Source organism: Chrysemys picta, chromosome 14, assembly GCF_011386835.1.
Source record: "Chrysemys picta bellii isolate R12L10 chromosome 14, ASM1138683v2, whole genome shotgun sequence".
Lineage (NCBI taxonomy): Eukaryota > Metazoa > Chordata > Testudines > Emydidae > Chrysemys > Chrysemys picta.
This window is the reverse complement of record NC_088804.1, coordinates 42,448,058-42,469,242: the sequence shown is the minus strand read 5'-3', so window position 1 is coordinate 42,469,242 and position 21,185 is coordinate 42,448,058. Positions and strand designations below refer to the sequence as shown.

At 58.4% G+C, this 21,185-nt stretch overlaps 1 protein-coding gene across 3 annotated transcripts in view; it reads right to left on the bottom strand.

The window, feature by feature from the left end:
* LOC101946109 (B-cadherin-like) overlaps positions 1-21,185 on the bottom strand; it is a 95,331-nt gene that overhangs the window by 57,788 nt on the left and 16,358 nt on the right. For 2 of the 3 annotated variants that reach the window (XM_065567406.1, XM_065567403.1), the window contains exons 3-14: positions 12,851-13,074; positions 11,056-11,199; positions 10,316-10,474; positions 9,155-9,299; positions 7,916-8,091; positions 6,869-6,997; positions 5,868-6,053; positions 4,765-5,009; positions 3,324-3,466; positions 1,922-2,146; positions 858-1,082; positions 460-590 (exon numbers count right to left, since the gene is read on the bottom strand). In XM_065567406.1, coding sequence (XP_065423478.1) covers positions 460-590; positions 858-1,082; positions 1,922-2,146; positions 3,324-3,466; positions 4,765-5,009; positions 5,868-6,053; positions 6,869-6,997; positions 7,916-8,091; positions 9,155-9,299; positions 10,316-10,474; positions 11,056-11,199; positions 12,851-13,074 — 2,132 coding nt within the window. The remainder of the gene's footprint in view (positions 1-459; positions 591-857; positions 1,083-1,921; positions 2,147-3,323; positions 3,467-4,764; positions 5,010-5,867; positions 6,054-6,868; positions 6,998-7,915; positions 8,092-9,154; positions 9,300-10,315; positions 10,475-11,055; positions 11,200-12,850; positions 13,075-21,185) is intronic. The other variant, XM_065567404.1, reaches the window with a different exon arrangement.

The following is a 21,185-nucleotide window of genomic DNA, read 5'->3' as shown; positions in this document are numbered from 1 at the left end:
CAGGCCCCGCCCTGCCGTGCATCGGCCGCACGCGCTCAACGCGCCGAGCGAGTCACACTCGGGCTGTCCGAACGGCCTGGCCCATGGCGGAGGGGCTGACGTGGGGGGTGTCCGAGATCTGAGGGGGCAGCTGGCGATCAAGGCCCTGGGTGATGGCGGCGTGCGCGTGCGCGGATTGAGGTGGGATACCGGCAGAGCCAATCATCCCAGCGAGCGGCTGGATCGAGAGGATCCTGGTTTCAGAGCTCGGCAGTGCCACTGACCCACTGTGTGACCTCGGCCAGGCCACCTGAGCCTGGCTGCACCGAGAGAGGCCACCCTGCCTGCGTCCGGAGCAGGTCCCTGCGATGCTCTCTGGCTGGAGAAGTTCAGCGCAGAGCCCCAGACGCACGCAGGGGAGCCGCGCTGCCCCCCGAGAGCAGGGCCTTCCTGAAGCAACGGCTTCCGAGCTCCACCCACCTGGTCTTCCTCCCCACCGCCCTCCTCGTCGTAGTGATAGACGTTGTCTCGAGTGTCGTCCTCGGGGAGAAGCAAGGGCTCCTTCACCACCTTCCTCTTCCTCACGAAGAGCAGCAACAGCAGCAGCAGGACTAGGAAGAGAGAGTGAAAGCATTGCCGTTATCTGGGGGGGCCAGCAACCCGCAGCGCCAGGCCAGGCGCTAGAGCATGGGAGCAGGTCCCCCGACGCACTGCTCCAGCCAGGGAGCGCTCAGACAACGGCGCACGCTGTGCTGGGAGTCATTTCAGCAGTTGCCGTGAGTCTGAGGTTAAGGCCCTTCGCGACAGTCACTCGCTTGGCAGGCGCGGGAGGCTCTTTGCTCCTCCCCAGGGGAAGGGACTCCGCCCGCGGTACTCACTCAGCAAGGCAAGGATTCCCCCGAGAATCCCCAGGATGGCCGGGATCCCCAGGCCGCCCGCGATGGCTGCTCTCTTCTCGCAGTTCCTGGCTTCCCCGTCACAGTCGCACACAATGGCTTTGACAGTCGTCACCTGGGATTTACCCTGGTTGTCCGCCAGCTGCAGGATGATGCTGTAGTCTCCTGGCTCCAGGTATTTGGTAAGCTTTAAGTCCAGACTGACTCCTGGGGGAGAGCAGGATTCAGGGCTCGAGTCAGAAACACGCTCCAGGGAAAGGGACGGGATCTTGGAGGCGGGCAGTCACAGCACCGCTGCAGGACCCCGGCGCGGGGGGAGGCCAAAACCGCCAGCCCCTCCAGCTCTATGGCTGGATATGCTGCAGAGCAGCCTCCCCGCTGGGACGGCCTGGCTGTCCGCAAAGCCCAGCTCCTGCGGGGAGGTTTATGGAGCGTGGGGTTCGTGGGGGTGGGGGGGCAGCTAGCAACACTTACAGCTGGCAGTGTGACTGGCCTTGGGGGCATAAGAGGGGTGGAGCTGCTACTGGTTACAACCAGCAGGCCCAGTGGGAGTGGCGAAGCCTGAGTCCCCTCCACACGTTCGGGGTCCTTCATGGGGGGCTCTACCCTCAGGTACCCGCTGTGGGTTCAGGAGACCAGTAGGGTTGGCTGGCACCTGAAGAGCGGCCCACCAGACACATGCCTGCTCCAGAGCTCTCACATTCTCCTTCTGATTAGCGCTGGCTGGGCAGGTTAGTGAGAACGCACCAGGCCCCAGAGGGGACTGAGGTCCCTGCCCCTCGCTCTGCTGGGGGTGGGGGGAGCACAAGCAGTAACTGGAAAGGCCTTATGGCTCCACTAGCCTTTTGGCAAGTCAAACAAAGCAACAAAGAACCGGCGGATGGGCCCAGTTCTACCCCACAGCCCCTGGGCCACCAGCCCAAGTGGGAACGCCAGCGTGGGGTAGCTCCCCCCACAACTGACTGCTCTGGAAGGCCGGGGCGGGTGGACAGCCTGCTTCGCAGCAGGACAAGCCGAGAGGGGCGCACAGCGGCCCAGCCCCTTACCCTGGGCGTTCACAGTTGCTGTCCAGTTGGAGCCGGAGCCGTGCAGCAGGTCCACCTTGAAGGGGCCGGTGTTCGGGGGAAGGTCCAGGTCCACAATATTTAACAACTGGACCACTGGGTTCTGATTGCAGATGTAAAATTCCCGTGGATCTGGCTCTGGCCCGTTGTCATTCACATCCTCGAGGGTCAGCACCAAGGTCCCCGTTCCCGTGGCCAACGGCTGCCCTAAGGGAGAGCGACACCACGGCTCAGTGCAGGGGACCCCAGAATCCCACACGCGCCTCTGCTGCCGCCCAGCCGCCTCCCACACCTGGCTATGTGCACTGCATGGGCAGCTGGGGGAGAACCTTGTGATCAGATGGGCCGGGGCGGGGGGGAGCTGGGCTGATGGCCTTAAACCAGGGGTGGGCAAACGTTTTGGCCCGAGGGCCACATCTGTGTAGGGAAATTGTATGGCGGGCCATGAACGCTCACAAAATTGGGGTTTGGGGTGTGGGAGGGGGTGAGGGCTCTGACTGGGGGTGCGGGCTCTGGGGTGGGGCTGGGGATGAGGGGTTTGGGGTGCAGGAGGGTGCTCCAGGCTGGGAGCGAGGGGTTCGGAGGGCAGGAGGGGGATCAGGGCTGGAGCAGGGGGATGGGGTGCAGGCTCTGGGTGGCGCTTACCTCAAGCAGCTCCCGGAAGCAGCATCCTGTCCCCCCCTTGGCTGTGGGACCTGTAGAGCCGGCACTTAGGGCGGGGGCAGTATGCGGAGCCCCCGGCTGCCCCTATGCGTAGGAACCGGAGCGGAGACATGCCGCTGCTTCCGGAAGCAGCAGAACGGGGCAAGCCCCTGACCCCGCTCCCTGGCAGGAGCTCGAGGGACGGATTAAAAGGTCTGATGGGCTGAAATTGGCCCCCAAACTGTAGTTTGCCCACCCCTGCCTTTAACGGTGCCATGCTTTCGTGAGCGTTCCCACAGCTCTGATTTAATCCATCTCTGTCTCTGAGCAGAGTGCAGACCACGTGGGGCCATTCCATTTCCTGTGGCATTAGCCCTGGCGTCCTGGCCACGTCTCAGCTTGGGTAGTTACGTTTTGCCCCAGCAGTGTCCATTGGGCACTATTTTGCCTTGTCCTGTCCCAGAATATTATACAGTGCAGCCAGGGGCTCGTACGCCACTTTCCCCACCGCCGGGGTAGCAGCTCCTGGCTCTCTACTCTGTGGAGCAGTGCAAGGCTTGGGGGAGGAGAGCCGCTGCGGAAGCACAAGGCGAGGGGTTCACTCTTTTCTCTATCCAAACACAGCGTGAAGGCAGCGCTGCTGCCGGAGTCGCGCGTGATCCCTGCCTTACAACCCATCACACAGGCAGTTGCTCGCACATAGAACAGGGGCCCGAAACAAGAGGAAGCCGCGAGTCTTTACCGGAGTCGACAGCCAGGACTATGGCCTTGTAGGTGCTGTTGACTACGAAGCTCGACTCCCTGTCCAGAGGGAGTTTTGCCGTGATGATGCCATTTTCGGGGTCAATAGCCAGCCACCCGGCAGGGTCGTTCCCCATGCGGTACCTGGAGAGGAGGGCAAGCAGGGATGAGGAGAAAGGTCCAGCATGTGGGGCGGGGGCTGAGCAGGTGGGCAGTGCTCTGTGGAAGCGTGAAATGAATTTGCCAGTGAGAGTTTAAGGCTGAAATCTCGCCATTTAGGTTTGCGACTATAAACAACTGGCCCCTTTCATGCTTACATCCGCTGCAGGAGAGGACCGGTCACCACCCTGCCGGGGGCTCTCAGGTGCTTGCTGGGGTTCACTCTCTCTCGCAGACTGCTGGCAGGAATGCAGCCTGTCTCATTTGAGCCCAGAAGGGCTATTTACTTGCCCTCCAGCCAGTGAGAGAGGAAGAGAGGTCCCAAGAGCACGCAGCGTAAAGGGACTGAAGGGAAGAGCTCAGGACAGAGGTGTGGATGGGTAGAGTTGGCCGTGCCTACACTACAAAATTACGTCGACGTTCAGGCAGCTCAGTCATTAAAACACTGTTTCACGTCACACTTGCTCCTTCTGTCAGCAGCAGAAGCACTTAAGTGGGGCACTGACCCCTACAGCCCTGCTGCCCTGGGCCTGACAGCTGGGAGCCTTGCTGCCGGGGGCTGGGGTGTCCAGCGTTGAGCCCCACGCAGAGCTGAGAGCCAACAGGCAATGTCAATGACACGGTGTCTACACGGACACTACATCGACGAAGCACAACGCCTCTCGCGGAGGTGGAGTTATTAAGTCGGCGTAGTGGGTGACTTACATCGGTGAGAGCTACATGTTAGTGTAGACGCTTACACAGTGAGACGTAAGCTGCCTTACGTCAACCTAACTCTGTAGCGCAGACCCGGCCTTCGTGTCACCAGGCAGCAGCTTGGTTGGCCTGGAGCTGCCGGCGGCTTGGCTGTGCCGCACACGTAGCTACGCCCCTGATCTGCTTGGTTAGCTGGGCAAACACCCAGCTCGGTATATTTCCAGTTACCCAACTTTCAAGCATGAAGGTAGATTGTGCCAAGTTAGGTCTGAGTTTTGGCAGGGCAATCGTACCACTGATCTGCCCGGAGAATTTGCCTTTATTTCCTTTCAAGAGAGCAGATGATTGAGATTTGAGATGATTTCCGATGCAGGAAGGAGGCGTTTGCCAACAATCAGAACCTCCTTAGTGCCTGGCTTTCCCCGGGGCCCATGGGACAGGCCGTGCACAGGCCACACGGTGTTTGCTGTGCAGCATTTCTGGACTGATTTGGGGTGGCCTGAGCAGCTGATGCACAAATCAAGTGGCTGTTGTGAGCTCAGTCCCTGGGGCCTGGCAAGGCTTCTCTGCAGCATTCCCGCCCTTACTTGATTGTCTGCGTCTGGCTCTTATCTGGGTCCCGGGCCGTGTAGGAGGTGACTTGCTGTCCCACAGGCAAGTCCTCTGAGACCACTGCTCTTTTGATAGGCGGATCAAAGACTGGGGCTTCGTTCACATCCTCAACGTTCACAGTGACGGTGGCTGTGGAAGTCGGGAGAGGCACGGAGAAGGGAATGTCATTCGTTGCAGCAACGTGGAGGATGAACTGCCTTTGCACCTCAAAATCCAGGCCCTGGAAAGGATGCAGAGGAAGGAGTCAGCTTTCCAGGAGAGACACAAAAAACCCTGCTAACGCCCGGGAGAATTCCCGGCGAGGAGCAGAACTCGGAACGGCTGGGAGGCTATTCATCCTGCCCTTGGAGGAAGGACACACTAACCCGGCGGCAGAGGAACTCCGCCCATCAGCAGGCTCGCTTCGGGAAGCGCTTCCCCGGGTGCCTTCCGTCCAAGCCCCCCCGAGTGCTCCACACGCACTTGCCCCCATGAGGGAGAACCCTCCCCCCCGCACTGCTCTGAAGTGCTGTGGCAGGATTGCTCAACTCCAATCCCCCGACCGCACTCCCGCCCGGCTCTTTGGTGCAGTTCCCCAGGGCCTTAGTGCACCGAGCCCTGTCCCTGATGGCAAGACAACAGCCCCAAACCAGATCCGGAGGGGGGAGGGAGAAATTTGGGAACCTAAAGCCCCGAGTCCGTCCTGCCAGACAGCCCCCCAAGCAGTGCTGGGAAGAGATTCAGAAAAGTAAGTCTAAGTGGAGATGGGCCTGGGGGGGCTGAGGCCAAGCCCCTGCGACCCCAGACAGAGCCGTACCTTCCCGGGGAAGGATTCACACGCAGCAGGGCTCTGGGAACCCGAACTGGGAGCTCCCCAGGGCACCCTCTGCTGGGGATCGTGCTCCTGGAGAGTGAGAGCAGTGACGGGCTGAGCTGGGCCGGTTTACGTTCCTGGGGTGAACGCAGGTGCGTACAGGAGGGGGAGGCAGTGCAGCCGAGGACCCCGGGAAACGTCCCCACCGGACTGTAGCATTTTCGAAGTCAGTGACGTCAAGGTGGGGCGCGGGAGCGTAGGCGGCAGTGGGTGGGCACGACTCACCTGGGCAGTTTTCAGGAGCCCGTTGTTGTTGTTGGGGTCTGTGGTTATGGTGAAAAAGCCCCCTTCGTTCCCTCTCACGATCTCGTACTTCGCCCGCCAGGCCGGAGAACCCTGCTTGTCCATGTCCGTCACATGCAGCCTGTCAACCAGCACCCCCGCTTCGTTCTCGGGCACCGTGGCTTGGTACTGCAATAGAAGGGACAGGCTGGATGCAGGGCGCCGCTCTGGCTGGCCGGGTACTGCGCAGTCACCGGAGCACTTCTGGCAGCCCCAGAATCCCATCGGTTTTTAAAACAACAAAGCCTAAGTGTCTGGCTTCTCCACGCAGGGGCAGAGTGCCACTGCTCCAGCTGCTGGGCTCCAAAGGGAACCCCAGCTGGAGATCCTGGCCCAGAATCACGGGCCTTGCTGTCACAAGTGGCACCTATTTCCAGGGAGTGCCGCTGGACCCAGAGCTGTACACGCTCCTCAAGGGGGCCCGTACATTGGGGGCGGGGGATGGAAAGTTGCACTGAGCGTTCCAGCGACAGAAGCCGTCTGCCCCTGCAGCTGCTATTCCATAACTATACGCCCAGGGCCAGGCTCCACAGCTAGGGGAAATCAGCAATTTCCACTGGCTTCAACGTAGCTACGCCGAGCTAGGATCTGGCTCTCGGCGCACACAGCACGCAGGGCCCCAGCTCCCCCAATGGCTGGCGGTACTTCAGTGAGGTTGATGTTATGTTTGCCTTTCACTCACGTTCCTAAAGGGAGCAAGTTCAGGCAACTTCCAGTTAGAGGTGAATTTTTTTGGCACAGAAGAATTTGATTCTCTAACCCCATGGACTAATTCTGCCCCTTTGAGTCTTCACCAAGTCTGGGGTTGAGTAATTGGACAGTTTTGTCAGGCATCTAACTAACTCTTTGCACAGATATAGCTAATGAAATCTGCGGTGTTGGGAGTGGAGCTCCCGACCCGGGTAGTGCGAACAGAGATAGAAGCAGACGAGAGATTACGTTACCGTGAGTGGGTCGAACACTGGAGCGTTATCGTTGGTGTCGGTGACTTCAATCATTGCTGTGGCTGAGGTAGTAAAACCATCGCCATTTGAGTCGGCAGCCTGGACAATCAGCGTGTAGTTGGGGGTCGTCTGCAAGCCACAAAAGTCACTTTTGGATTAGCACCCAGAGGAGACGTCAGGCTGGTGCAATACTGGCTGGGGACGGGCTTTGGCAGGCCCCGCCTCTCTTCCTCTCGGGGGAACTTTTATGATTAGTTTCATCGCTGTCAGAGCAGCCAGCAGGTGAGACAGGAGGTGAGAGCTCCTGAACTCAGCTATCAAGCAGCACCACTCTTCTGACTGCGGGTGCCCTCTCTGGGGCGTTTCAGCCACGGAAACCCAGCAGTAACAGGTAAGGGAACCTGCTTCTCAATTCAGCAGGCAAGCTGTCATTGTCCCCTCTGCTAAAAGTCAATATTTCACATTGGTAGCCAAGAGCATTTTAAGCATTCACTTTCCTTTTCAGTATCTACAGTGAACAGCTTGGGGGTTTCTGCACATCTATCTGGGCTTGGACAATTAATCAATGACGTCAGTTTCACTTTGTATTTGTTAGAAAGTGGGTTTCCCTTGATCAGTAGACAAGATCCTCTGTTCAATTCCACGGCAACAGCGTGTTTCTACAAAACCCAACGTGGGGCTGAGATTTGATGCATTTAAATTAGCTGAATTGACCGAACACGGCCAAACGATCAGGCCTCTCGTGGGGGGATCAGTTTCTAGCGCTGCAGAGATGCCCGTTGAACCCCCCACTGCCTCCCCGCCAAGCACAATTCACTCAGCCCAAGGGCTGGCCGGGCAGGGGAAGTCTAACGTGGCACAAGCGCCCAGGAGAAACGGAGATAGCGGGAAGTTTGCCAAAGACATCCTGCAGTGTGACACGGCTTGCACCCGCCACTCCCAATGCATCTCGGTGCGGAGCTCACCCTTCCGAACCTAGGGCCGTCCATCCACTCTGTGCAAACGTAACACATGGACATGCCTCCGACCCAACGCTGCGGTACTCACCTCTCTGTCCAGCCCAGTTCCAAGCACACTGATGACGCCAGTCTCTGAGTTGATGGCGAACATCCGGCTGTGGGGTGGTTCAGATATCTGCTGCAGGATGGAGTAAGCAATGACCCCATTGTAGGTGTTTACACTGTCGTCTGCATCTGTGGCTGTCACTTGCATCACAGAGGTACCTAGGCACGAGTTTAGAGTAACACAATTTTTCTAGTTCTAGGACAAAATGAGATTGGAGACGATTCTCCAGAACATACTGCCAGGAACAATCCTGCCCTGGCCCACCAAGGGGAATGGGGGAAGGTGACTAGATCAACCACCAGGCATTTCCCATCCCTAACGTCTGCCAATTCTTCTCTGCAGTCACCAAAGAAGGGGAATAAGATTGTAAGCACCTCGGGGCAGCGCAGGCTGAGCCGTCGGCCCAGAGCCATCGATCTCACTGGGGCGATACAAAGACTAAAGCCCTACGAGCGTCTCACAGGTAAACGGACGGCACAATTTGGAGCCATATTTACTGTTACCAATTAGCTCCTCTGTTCAATTCCAGTTCTCATAGCGCCCCCATCAGCAGTATCTGCACCGAGCGCCTGCTCCCTGCCAGCCCCAGAGCCTTCTGGGAAGGTAACTGGTCCCCTCCGCGGGTTCTGTAGCGAGGCGGGTGGTCAACCCCAGGGTGCCGACTCTCCTGCAGGATCGGGGGAAGGAACTGCTGGGTTGGAAGGGGAGGGAGAGCCTGCTCCAAGCCCTGCCATCCACACGATCAGCACGCTCTGGACAAAGCGCGTCTGCTCAGTGGGCAGATTTTAGCCCCTTTGGGTTATTCTGGGATTTAAATTCTTCAAAGCAAAATTAACCCAACACTGAAACAGCCCCTGTTGTAGATAAATCTCTGATAATTTTCATATGACTTTACATTGTGCCTCTTCATATAACCTTGTGGTGGGTCTACCCACGTGTGACCTGTTTTCACTGGACTTTGTATCAAAGCCTCATTTAGAAACTTTGCATTGCCCTTGGTATAATATTATAGCCCCTAAGGATAGAATAAGATAGAAGAAAAATTTCTTTTTGCTAGCAGTAGAACAAGAGCTCTCCCCCCCACTCTTAATCAATTGCCCTGTTGAATGAATGAGGTGTGGATGAGCACTGTCTCTCTCTCTCTCCTTGGAGGGAACCCTCCAAAGCCACATCTCATGACCGGTGTGTCTCAGCCCCCACCAGGGGGCTCTGCTCACGTACCTGGCTTGGCTCCTTCGTCTATGGAGCCTGTGAAGACGCTCTGGGTGAACTGGGGTTTGTGGTCGTTCTGGTCGCTCACGGTGATGATGATCTCCATGGGGTCCTCCATGCGCACCCCATTCGCAGACACAGCGTGGGAAAGGAGCTGCAAAGCCAGCACAGGGTGTAAGGCACCATCAAGCCACCCTGCGAGTCCTGCAGCCGCCTGGCCACGAGCAGCCAGCAGCGCCCGCCAAACCCAGCCATGGCTCCGAAAGCAGCGGCCATGCTTGGCTTGTGCGCGGTGTTCCACACGTCCCTGCAGAACGGGAGCCCGAGCCTGGCTGGCTTAGCCAGAGGGGACTTGCCTTCGATTCCCCACCTCCAGCTGCTGGCTGACCATTCCCACTAGGGTCCTGAGTCCACACGGAACACACCCAGCCTGGGGGTCTGCCCAGCTCAGCCTGTGCCCAGGGTCCGGACAGCAGCCTTCAAAGGGCCCATCCAGCTCCCTTCCACACTCGGAGGATAATCACTGCCTGGCCCATGGACAGTGAGGTCCTGTTACCCAGGGAGGGGCCAGTCTGGGCTGTCTCGACCCGTGTGGATTTATGGTTTCTCCTCCCTGCTGGGCCAAACCCCGACATCAGTAATGGATACGGAGCCACCCGCTAGCCCTGCTCTGCCCAGCAGAGACCCATGGGCCCGTGAGGAAGAATCCAGCCAAGCTTTCGGAGACGGGAGGCGCATGCTGCGTGCGTCTCCAAGCAGAAGGGCCCTGCTGAGGCAGCGAGCCGGTGCTGGGCTGTCAGCGCGCTCTAGGCCCGATTCTCACCGGTGCTGGGGCCCCTCAGCTCCCACTACAGCTCTCAGCACCTCGGGGAAAGAACCGGGCCTCAAGGCCAAGTGCTGACGTGACCAAGTGACCAGGGCCGGGCACAGAGCAGGAGGCGGCGCCCAGCTGGGGTCAGCAACTCCTCTCTGGCTTTACTCTGCCGGGCCCCAGGGAAGAGACCATGAGGGGGAGGAGAGGGCAGCTGCCCTCTGGACCGTGCGGTACAAGACATGCAGTGAGACCCAGTTCACTGGAGCCTCTGGCCCTTCCCAGCCACCTCCAAGCTCCAGGGGCCATCAGCCCCTGAGAACATGCCCCTGCTCCATCCACGGCACCCAGGGACTCACCGTGTAGTGGCTGATGTCCTCTCTGTCCAGCGGCTCTGTCACCTTCAGCCACCCCGTCTCCCTTTCGATGATGAAGACGCCCACAGGGGGGGAGTCTGCGCCCTGCCCCGTGATGCTGTAGAAAACCTTGGTTTTGTTTGTGTCCTTGTTGGATTTGATCTGGTGCCGGAGAACGGGAGGGTCAGCCGGTGGATTCTGAGCACGGGGCCTGCCCCAGCCTGTGCCCTCTCCCCGTCTGTCCAGAATCCCCCCAGTCCCTGAGAAGCTGCCCCTCACGTTCAGGCTTCTGCTTACATCCCCCCCCCCACTTGCCCCATGAGAGGATACGGCCGAGGAGGACAGGCCTGGAAGGCGGGTTTGGTGCTACACAAGCCCAGTAGCAGACAAAGGGCTTGGGTGGGTTCTGTTTGTGAACGCTGACAGAGGAGCCGTCCGGGGGCGGATGGAGCCTTCCCCACAGCGCTGCGCTGCATGGCCGCCCTGTGGCCGCAAGCTAGGGCACGAGACCCTGGCAATGAAACGGCTCCTCGGCCCGCTGGATGCGCTGGGTGGAACCAGGGTGTCCGATCCCAAGAGCTCTTCCAAACAAATGCCACCCACCCATCTCTCCACACTCCCCCTCTGCCTTCCACCTACCCCCCGCTGCCGGCTCTCCAAAGAACCCCCCTCCTCACACCCCAACAGCGACACACCCACCACACCGCGCCTGGCTGGGACGCCGGGCCAAAGGCCTCCCCTACCTGAACCAGCGGCTTGGGGAAGGGCCCCCTCTCATTCTCAGGGCAGTTGATTGGAGGGATGACCCAGTCCCTCTTCTGCCTCTTCCGGCTGGGGCGGGACTCTGGGAAGATGAGTATGTCTGCCTGAGCATTGGCAGGGGAGTCCTGCAGGGAGAGACACACGGTTCACAGCGAGGTCCCTGCATTAGACACAAGGCGGCTGGAGGTTTTCACAAACCGTCCGAGATCCAGCTCCACCCGTTACACAGACAAATCCAGACTCTGGTTCCCCACCTTCTGCTAAGGGCTTGAGGAGCCATTGGCTGCGAGCTCTTGCTGGTTCACCGCTGGGCTGGGCTGGGCTGGAATCACACGGAACTTCGGCCGGTCCCTTCTATAGCTGGGCCTGGCGCTTTGTCACACGGGACCTAACAGGCCCCAGACCAGATTCAGAGCAGCAGCTGCCAGCTCTTTCGACTGCCGCTGCACATTGAGTGGATGTTTCCAGAGAACCATCCACAGCGACTCCAAGATCTCAGTCTTGAGTGGGAACAGCCAATGTAGACCCCATCGTTTGAGATGTGTAGTTGGGATTCTGTTTTCCAATGTGCATTTATCAACACTTTCCTATTCACTTTCTCCACCCCGGTCATGACTGTATAGACCTATGTCATATCCCCTTAGTCGTCTCTTTTCCAACCTGAATAGCCCCCGGCTTTTTAATCCCTCCTCATGCAGAAGTTGTCCCACACACCTAATCAGTTTTGCTGCCCTTTTCTGAACCTTTTCCAATTCCAACAGGCCTGTTCTGAGATGGGGCGCCCAGCACTGCACGCAGCATTCCAGGTGTGGGCGCACCAGGGATTTATGTAGTGGCATTAGGATGTTCTCTGGCTCATTATCTAGCCCTTTCCTAGTGGTTCCCACCACCCTGGTCGCTTGTTTGGCAGCCACCGCACACCGAGCAGAGGTGTTCGGACAACAGCCGCAGTGTCAATCTGAGAGCACAGGAGCCAGAACTGGAAGAGATCCAAGCTCCTAACTTAGCGCCAATCCTGCCAGGTGCTGAGTGTCCTTCGCTCCCGCTGACGTGCAGCACCAGGCGCTTGCAATTTACAGCCTCCCTTTCACCCCAACCCTCTGCCCTCTAGCGCAGCAGCTCCCTGGCAGGAGACTTGGCTTTGCTTTGGAGGACAGCATCCCTGCAGCACTGTGCTCACTCCTGCTCCTCCGCGGGACCAGAGCCTCCTTCTGCTTCCCCTTGGCCTTTCCTCTCACCGAGCTGTAGAGGCAGGGCACACGACCAACGGGAGCCCACATGGAGGAGGCAGCAGAATGGAGACACCCAGGCTCAGGGACGCCCCCTCCCTCGTGTTCAGGGAGGGAGGACAAGGCCTCTGGTTCCCAGCGGGTCGAAGCTGGCAAAGCCTCAGCAGGTGGTACCCAAGGATACGGAGTTTCCTTGCTCGTTTGTAGAGTAAGCCAGCCCCAGGAGAGAGCCGCGGGCTGAACGGCCGCCAGGAGCCTTATCCTGACAGCCTCCCCCCTGCCCCAGCGCAGCAGGCAGAGTGCCACCGGAGCCCCGGGGTCCCGCCCAGGCTCTGCCAGGCAGAGGCAGCACCGCACGCAGCGCAGGCAGCCAGGGGACGCGGCCGCTACACCTGCACAGAGGCCGTTCTGCTGGCAGAGGATGAGCCCAGACTGGCCCGGGGCCAGCGCTGAGGGACACAACGGCCCCCGACGGATACCGCGGCAGACGGGCAGAGCCGGGGCAGACGGGTCGCGTGAGCCAGCCCTGCTGGGCTTGTTGCCATACCGTGTGCCGGTGGTGGCGGTGCCCGTGCCCCTCTCTCTTCACGGTAACCTTGGCAGAGTGCTTCTTGCTGGCAGAGTCCCAGGCATGGATGAAAAAGCTCTTTTCGTGCCCGTGGAGCTGGAGGGGACGTTTGACTGAGACGATGCCGTCCGTGTGCACTTTGAAGCGCGTGTCATCCGACAGGTACGCCGTCCGCTTCCTTCCTGCGCAGCCCTCGAAGCTCACTGCAGAGAGGGAGACAGCAAAGCCCGGCAGGAGAAGGGGGTTAGAAACAGAGCCACCTGCCCACCTGCGTATTCCAGTCCCGCCCCGCCGGATACCAGGACAGCCAGCGGCTGGACGTTCCTCTCTCTGGACTAAGCCCCACCTGCGCTAACCCCGCCAGCCAGGGGCCCGTATCTCCCGCGCTGTGCCAGGCTCCGGGGTCCTCGCTCTAGCACTTAGCAGCCTGCTCCCCTGTTCTGGAGCTCAGAAAGCTGCTGCAGAGAATGTGAAAGGGGACGGACGGGGCGAACGAGGGGGGCTGGTGTTAAAGCCTGAGCTTTGCCAGTCTCTTCGCCCGTAGCAGTGGGCCGAGGGCAGGAGGTTTCACTGAGCTGCCACCCACCAAGCGCAGGAGAACCTGGCTCCTTCGCAGCACCGATCTGCGAGTCCGCGAGCAGCTCAGAGGCCAGGCCACAGCAGTGCAGAACATCTGGACTCAGGGACAAGGGCCATTACTAACCCATTAGCCACTACGTGGCTCCCCAGCCACAAAGCCTTAGCAACTCGGCCTCTTCCGAGGGCAGGGAGAGACCGCAGGGTTCAGTGCCCGCTAGCACCGGGCGGGGTCGTCAGAGAGGTTCTCAGACTGCAGGGATACGGTGATTGAGGAGCGAGGCTGGGCTATCACTCGAAATGGAGGTGACTGGGACGTGAACTCTACCCTGGAGTACTGGGGGCGGGGGGAGTGGTGACCTGCGTATTCGTACACACCAACGGCGAGCTGTACGGTCCATCACCCCCTGGGAAACCCAGCCAGGAAAGTGCTGCAGCCAGGCCTCAGAGGCTGCGACCCAGCCGCTTTGCACTCGAGTTAAAGCAGATGCTGCCCAAGGAAGGGCTGCTTTGGAGCAAGGTTGCCTGACCTGAGATCTCAGACATTACAGACGCCATTGGCAGCTTTCTCGAGAGAGACGCGTCCCCCTGTAGTCTTCAGGCGCCATAACATCCCACCCCATCCTAGCTGCTTCTAACCAAAGCTACAGACCCAGCTGCCAATAGCTAACCCCCCGCCCCCACCCCGGGATCCGGTACAGGCCCAGAACTGACGGTAACGGTCAGTGAGTCTCTCCGGCTCCAGCTGAGGTACCAGTCTCAGGCAGAGGGCGCCCGTGCTCCAGTTTCCTTGGCCCTGGGGACAGCGGCACCTTTGCCAAAGCAAACAAGCAAAGTTTTCCTGAAACAGCAACGCTGGGCTCTGGGAACTGCCCTGCTGGGCTCTGGGAACTGCCCTGCTGGGCTCTGGGAACTGCCCTGCTGGGCTCTGGGAACTGCCATGGTCTCCTCGGGGGCTGGTGTAAAATGGTTTCACTTGGGGTGAGAGATTTATGGTGGGTTTGGTGGGGCCCACACTGGGACTATCTGGTAACGAGCTCTGCAGGCCCAACCACCCAGCGCTGCGGGCCCAGGCTGGAAGGGGATTCCCGTAGCTCACAGCCCAGGAGCCGCTGGAGGGGTTTGCTGCACCCGCCCCTCGAAATCAGACCCTGACCGGGGCATCAGCAACATTTTTTACGCGGGTGGTGGTAGAGGGGGGGAGACAGGGGGGCAGCTTCTGTTCCAGACCCCACATATCCTGCATTTATTAATGCAAGTCCCAACTATGGGGGGGGATGGTAGCTTCCCCATGCCTGATCCATGCTGAATGCAGGCTTCCCTCCCCTCCCCTCTGCCCCCCGCACAGCAGGGAGTCCCAGGTGCCGTCTAAGCTCAGGGCTCATAGCAGCCCCACTGCTTTGTCATCACAGCTCCAAGCTAAGCAGGAAATGGCTGCGGGTCCCCACGCCCTCCCCTCCCCCAGGAAGCGGGGTGATTAACCTGGGAAGGGATGGGAAGGTCTGGAATGCGGATGCTCCCGCTCAGGCAACCATCCCAAGTGGTTACAACTAACGTAGGTGAGACCCACCTGCCCCTTCCCGGGGGCCAGCCCCCCAGAGCGCCGACCGGGCAAGGGGCTCCTCGCCCCAGCTCCCGGATCTCACCCCGAGGAAGTGAAGCGTTGCCTAATCAGTCTTCCGCCCCCCGCCCCCGGCAGAGCCCATCCCAGCTCGTGCACTAGGTTATTAATGCTCTGCACGGGGGGGGCGGGGGGGCCAGTCAAAGCTTTCACAGCCCTGCTTTAATGGCCTCTCTGGCTCTCCTTGCTAGGCCTGCCAGCACCGAACAGGGAGCAGTTCGGGGGGCAGCTCCACAACCCGCAGCCCCCAGCTGGAGAAGCGACGTGGCCGGCTCCCACACGGGGAGAGCCAGCGCCCCTCCGATGTGGGTAACCTCCCATTGCTGGCCCCTGCTCAGCACGGCTGTACAGTGGCGGGGGGGGGGTGCATCCTAGCAGGGCCCGGACAATCGACAGTGCAGCCTTCCTAGGAACAGCGCCATTAAAGCAAGAGCCTCTGAGGTGCGGAGTGGGCCGCTGGCTCCGCGGGTAGCTGAGTGCCCCCCGCAATCACAGCAAGCGCTGCAGGCACTTTCCAGGCAGCCGCCCGGCTCCCAATCACACAGCAGCACAACTTCCGAACCTTTCGCCCAGAGGCTTCTCGGGCCGTGACGTGTCAGATCAAGAGCAGCCAATACCCCAAAGGGCTGCATGTGCGGGGGGGGGGGGGAATGCAGCAAAGTTCATAGGGGGTGGAACTAGGGTCCTGGGGGTCCGGCCACACCCCCGGCTTGAAGTGGTTTCCAGCATACGCAGGGTTTACAGTTTGATTCAATGGCTCTCAGCTCCCCCATTGTACAAATTGCTCCAGCACCTGGCAAAGTTATGGAAAATCTTTGAAGAGACCCCCTACTCCGCTATCTGAACAGGAGATTTCCTTTCTCCCTGTTCTCCTGCTGAAGAAGAGGGGCCTTCGGTATCTGCCCTCTTTCCCCCACACAAGCCATGACTAACAGGCGCCTGCATCAGGGAAGGAAGACGGGCTGGTTTTAAACAGGACTTTGACCACAGAACCGCTCCTAGGGCGTGTAAAAGTGCTACGTTCACTGTCCCATCCACCAGCCCCAGAGGGCACAGCGGAAACGCATGCAATGCTCTCCTCTGTCCACACTTACCGTAGCATGAGTCCCACGCCCGTGGAAGTGGTTTTGTTTGCTTCTCATGAGCAATGTACAATGGGAAATGTTTCTCCGTCTCTTAACACCTAATCCATTGGTTCTCAAACTGGGGGTCGGGACATCCACCCACTGATGCACCCATTTAACCCATCTCGCCTTTCGTTAAACCAGTGCCGGTGCGGTGCGTGAGCAGACCAGGCCTTCACACAAGTGACGGTCTCCGCACGCACTGAATGGACTGACCGCCCCTGAAGGCCTCTGCCACCAGCCCTGGATCCGTCTGTCCTCGGCTCACCTGGGAACGGGGCATTTTCCTTAGGGGAGCGGTGGCTCTGCCTGACTTTGGCAGGTGCGGAGGGATCAGTCAGCGTTCTGCACTGGAAGCTGATCAGCTGCAGGGGCAGCACCCAGATCTCAGGGGAGTTCCTGTTACCACTTCTCTACCCTTACCATGGCCTGCAAGTCAGTATCCCCAGAACGTCCATCCTATGGGCTCTGCGGGGTCACCGCACTTGTCTGGAGACAGGCCTAGAAGCTAAAGGAGGCCCAGACCCAAACGCCCTTAGAAGGCAGCTCAGGCAGTCCTGGACTGACACCATCACTCCGCCAAGTGCTTTGTAAGAGTTCGCTTTGAAAGACAACAAAGACCTAAGCCCCTTCGAGCAGGGCTCAGTTCTCCCGCCCTCGCTCTCCCGGAGTAGCTCCCCTGGCTCAGTGAGAAAGGGGAGCAGGATCTGGCCCATGGCTATTGGGAACCAGGTCAGGCCCCAGCATGAGAATCCAATTGTCAGTGAAACCAGGGAGTCCACGGCCACCCACCAAGCCAGCCACTGCAGAGCTTGGGTTCACCCAGATTCTTGCTGTGCTTGACAGAAGAGCCAGGACCCAGTTGGGTTGTGCACTTCCCCACTTCGCCCCGTTGGGGGAAAAACCCCGGCCCGGGGGTTTCAAGGGAAGGCTCTGGGGGAGGAAGATGCATGAGTTGGGTGTCACATGAGTTGGGGGGAGGGGGGAAGAGACTGTTAAAAGGCTCCTGGACAAACAGACTTTTGTTTGTGGGATTGTTTCTGCGTTGAGTCTGGGAATGGTTGTTTACTGTAAATCAGGGGTTCTCAAACTTGTGTACTGGTGACCCCCTCCCACAGCAAGCCTCCGAGTGCGACCCCCGCATATAAATTAAAAACACTTTTTTATAGACTCAATACTATTATAAATGCTGGAGGCAAGGCAGGGTTTGGGGGAAGCTGACAGCTTGTGACCCCCCCATGTAATAACCTCGCGACCCCCTCAGGGGTCCTGACCCCCCATTTGAGACCCCCCTGCTGTAAATAACGGCCCAGTTATGATTCCATTGCATGGGTTAGAGCCGTCAGAAATGGCTTTAGTCACCTAGTGACACTGCGTCTTTCCCAACCATGCACCGACGCAGACAGCAGCACCCAAGCACGGAGATGAAGGGAAGCGGCCCTCAGAAAGGCGTCACTTCAGCCCACCGGTAGTTTTGCTCACAGTAAATTCCAGCACGGGTCCCATTTTGGGAGCCGAATGCTGCTTGGGAGCAGTTTTCAGGAGCAAGCGCTCCGCAGAGTAGGCTCGGATTCCCGGTTGCAGAGTATGATCTGCTGCGAGGGGCTCGAAGCAGCAGAGGTATGGAAGGGGGTCTGCCTGTTAAGGGTCACTGAGATAGACCCAGGGAAAACTTCTCCCTAGAAAGAGGGGATGCACTGCTGGCAGCCACCCCGAGAGCTGGGTAGGTTACTGGCCCAGGCTCCCCTCAGGAGGCCACGTGGCCCCAGGAGAGGAGTATTTCCAGGTTCCAGACGCAGGGGCTAAGCAACTGCAGCGGGGGAGGACGGAGCAGAGGCTCACGGGCCCGAGAAGGATTCCTGCCTGTGCGCAGCTTGTCCCCGCTGCCAGGCAAGGAAACAGGACGGGCGTGCACAGCGTCAAACAAGTTACGCTAAGAAAATTCCTTGAGTCAGCATCAGTGATTTCTCATCCAGACAGGAGCCACCCTGCAGAGCCCTGGAGTCTGGCTACCAAAGGGGAACAAGCACCATCCCAGCACTCTGGCGTACCTGCTTCCCTCTGAGTGCCACACTCCAGGAATCTCTTATTGAAGCACTCATCCAGCACTCTCCAGGGGAAGGGGGGGGGATTGTCTTTATTACAGTGACTTGTGCAAGGTGTCTCAGCAAGCCAGCTGCAGAGCCAGCTGCAGACCCCCAACTCTCCTGCCCCTAGTCCTGGGCTCGACCCCGGGGTACAACGCTGGCCTTTATGGCATGATGGAAGCTTGAGTCTTTTCACGGGAAAAGGTGCAACCACATTCTGTAGAGAAGCCAGCCAGTGAGGTAACAAATGTTCCCATTAACCATCAGAGTTGGAAGGCTGGGAGTGGGAGCCCCGCCCTCAGTGAAAAGTGGTTTGCATTTGCAGAGCGGGATTCAAGGGTTGCAATTCAAAACCAGTTACAATGCATCACAGTTCAAAGGCTGGGACGCCAGCGAATGCTCTGCGTGAGGCGGCCTCGGAGAGGACTGGCTAATTCAGCCAGTGGAAAACCTTGTGCAGACGCCCTAGGTCCCGGAAGGGCCTTGGAGGACAAAAGGAGAAGAGCTTTATTGTTCTATCCAAAACAAAGAGCGAGTCCCGGCAGGACAGAACGCCTAGAGTGGAGGAGTTCTAGCCCACGAAAGCTTACGCTCAAATAAATGTGTTAGTCTCTAAGGTACCACAAGGACTCCCGTTCTTTTTGCTGAAACAGACTAACACGGCTGCCACTCTGAAACCTCTCATCCACCTTGTGTAGGGTTACCATATGTCCAGTTTTTCCCGGACATGTCCGGCTTTTCGGCAATCAAACCCCCGTCTAGGGGGAATTGCCAAAAAGCCGAACATGTCCAGGAAAATGAGGGCCGGGCACTTCCCCTCCCGGGCTCCGGCGGCGCAGGGTCCGGAGGCAAGGGGGCTGCCCGAAGCCGGTAGCGCTCGGGCAGCTCGGCTCTTAAACAGAGCCGAAGAATCAGGGGAGGAGCAGAGCCTCCGGCCGCGGTGGCTCTGCTCCTCCCCTGACTCTTCGGCTCTGTTTAAGAGCCGAGCGCTACGGGCTTTGGGCAGCCCCCATACCTCCGGACCCTGCGCCGCCGGAGCCCGGGAGGGGAAGTGCCCGGCCGGGGGCGCAGGGTCCGGAGGCATAGGGGCTGCCCGAAGCCCAAGCACTACCAGCTTCACGGTTTGCCGGGCAGCCTCCAGACCCTGCACCCCCGGCTGGGCGCTTCCCTGGCTGGGCGCTGCGCTGGCAAACCGTGAAGCCGGTAGCGCTCAGGCAGCCCTTTTCGCGTGGCTGGGAGTGGGAGGGAGGAGGGGGCGGGGTTGGGGCGGGGCTGGGGGTGGGAAATGGGCAGGGCCAGGGCCCCGTGGAGGGTCCTCTTTTTTTATTTGTTAAATATGGTAACCCTAACCTTGTGTCTCTAATATCCTGGGACCAACAGCAGCCTCTATGCCTGTCTTTTAGCCTCCTGCAGCAGGGAGTTACGTAGGTGGACTGTATAAACCACCATCCTTCTATTTGCTCTAGGCTTATTGCTCTTCAGTTTCTCTGGGCGCTTCCCTCTGTCCCAGCAAGATTCTAGCCCAGGGGTAGGCAACTAATGGCATGCGTGCCAAAGGCGGCACGCGAGCTGATTTTCAGTGGCACTCACACTGCCCGGGTCCTGGCCACCAGTCCGGGGGGCTCTGCATTTTAATTTAATTTTAAATGAAGCTTCTTAAACATTTTTAAAACCTTATTTACTTTACATACAATAGTTTAGTTACATATTATAGACTTGTAGAAAGAGACCTTCTAAAAACATTAAAATGTATCACTGGCACGCGAAACCTTAAATGAGAGTGAATAAATGAAGACTCAGCACCCCACTTCTGAAAGGTTGCCGACCCCTGGTCTAGACCCTGACAACTGGAAAGTGAAACTGACCAGACGCTATAAACCAGGGGTTCTCAAACTGGGGGTTGGGACCCCTCAGGGGGTCACGAGGTTATTACATGGGGGGGTCGCAAGCTGTCAGCCTCCACCCCAAACCCCGCTTTGCCTCCAGCATGAATAATGGTGTTAAATATATTTAAAAGTGTTTTTAATTTATAAGGGGGGGGGTCGCACTCAGAGTCTTGCTATGTGAAAGGGGTCACCCGTACAAAAGTTGGAGAGCCTCTGCTCTAAACAAAAGCCTGTGTAAGGTACCAGGCAGGTTATTGTCACTGTTTACTCCCCTGGTTTGGATCAGCAGCACAAACGGTGAAAAGTAAGTTTGACTTTTAAACCTCTTTCAGTCTAACAACCTAAGGGAAGGAAATGGGTTTAAAAAACGTTTCAACCTGATGGTGTCCCTAAGGTGAAGGCAGCACTCCAGACGTGGACAGACTAGTATCTGGTGGATACAGAGAACACTCTATTCGTAGTCTTAAAAAAATAGTATGCACCTTGCATCCCCTTTGCTTTAACTGCTACTGGGCAGAGAGAAAGTCAGTGGGGAGCATAGCAGCCATTCCATTCATCATAACGGGCCCTGAGCAGATCTTAAATCGCACCGCCAGCTCAGGGTGCGTTATGTAAATGGAGGAAGGCAGCTAAACACCTTCTCTAATGTACTGTTTGCGTCTGCCTTTGCTCATGCACAACTTGCTGATCCACCCTGGAGTCAGAGCTCTTACCCAGCACACCTGTAGGTGTAAACAGGCGTCTGCCCTTGTGAAGCGCTGACACCTGGGAGCTCGGTAATCACAAAGAACTGCTCCCAGGGATCAAGAGAACGAAGAATTTTCCATGATGCGCTGAGTGGACAAAGTCGCACTTCTGCCTGAACTGAATCACTTCTGTAACGAGTAACCCCGAGATCCCATCACTGACAGAGCAGAGCAAAGCACTCGTTTCCCAGGGTTTTAGTACTTGGTGCATTTAGCCGCAATTTGTACAGAGTCAGGTTTATTTCTTCCCCTGGAGATTGTGTTCTTTCCCCGC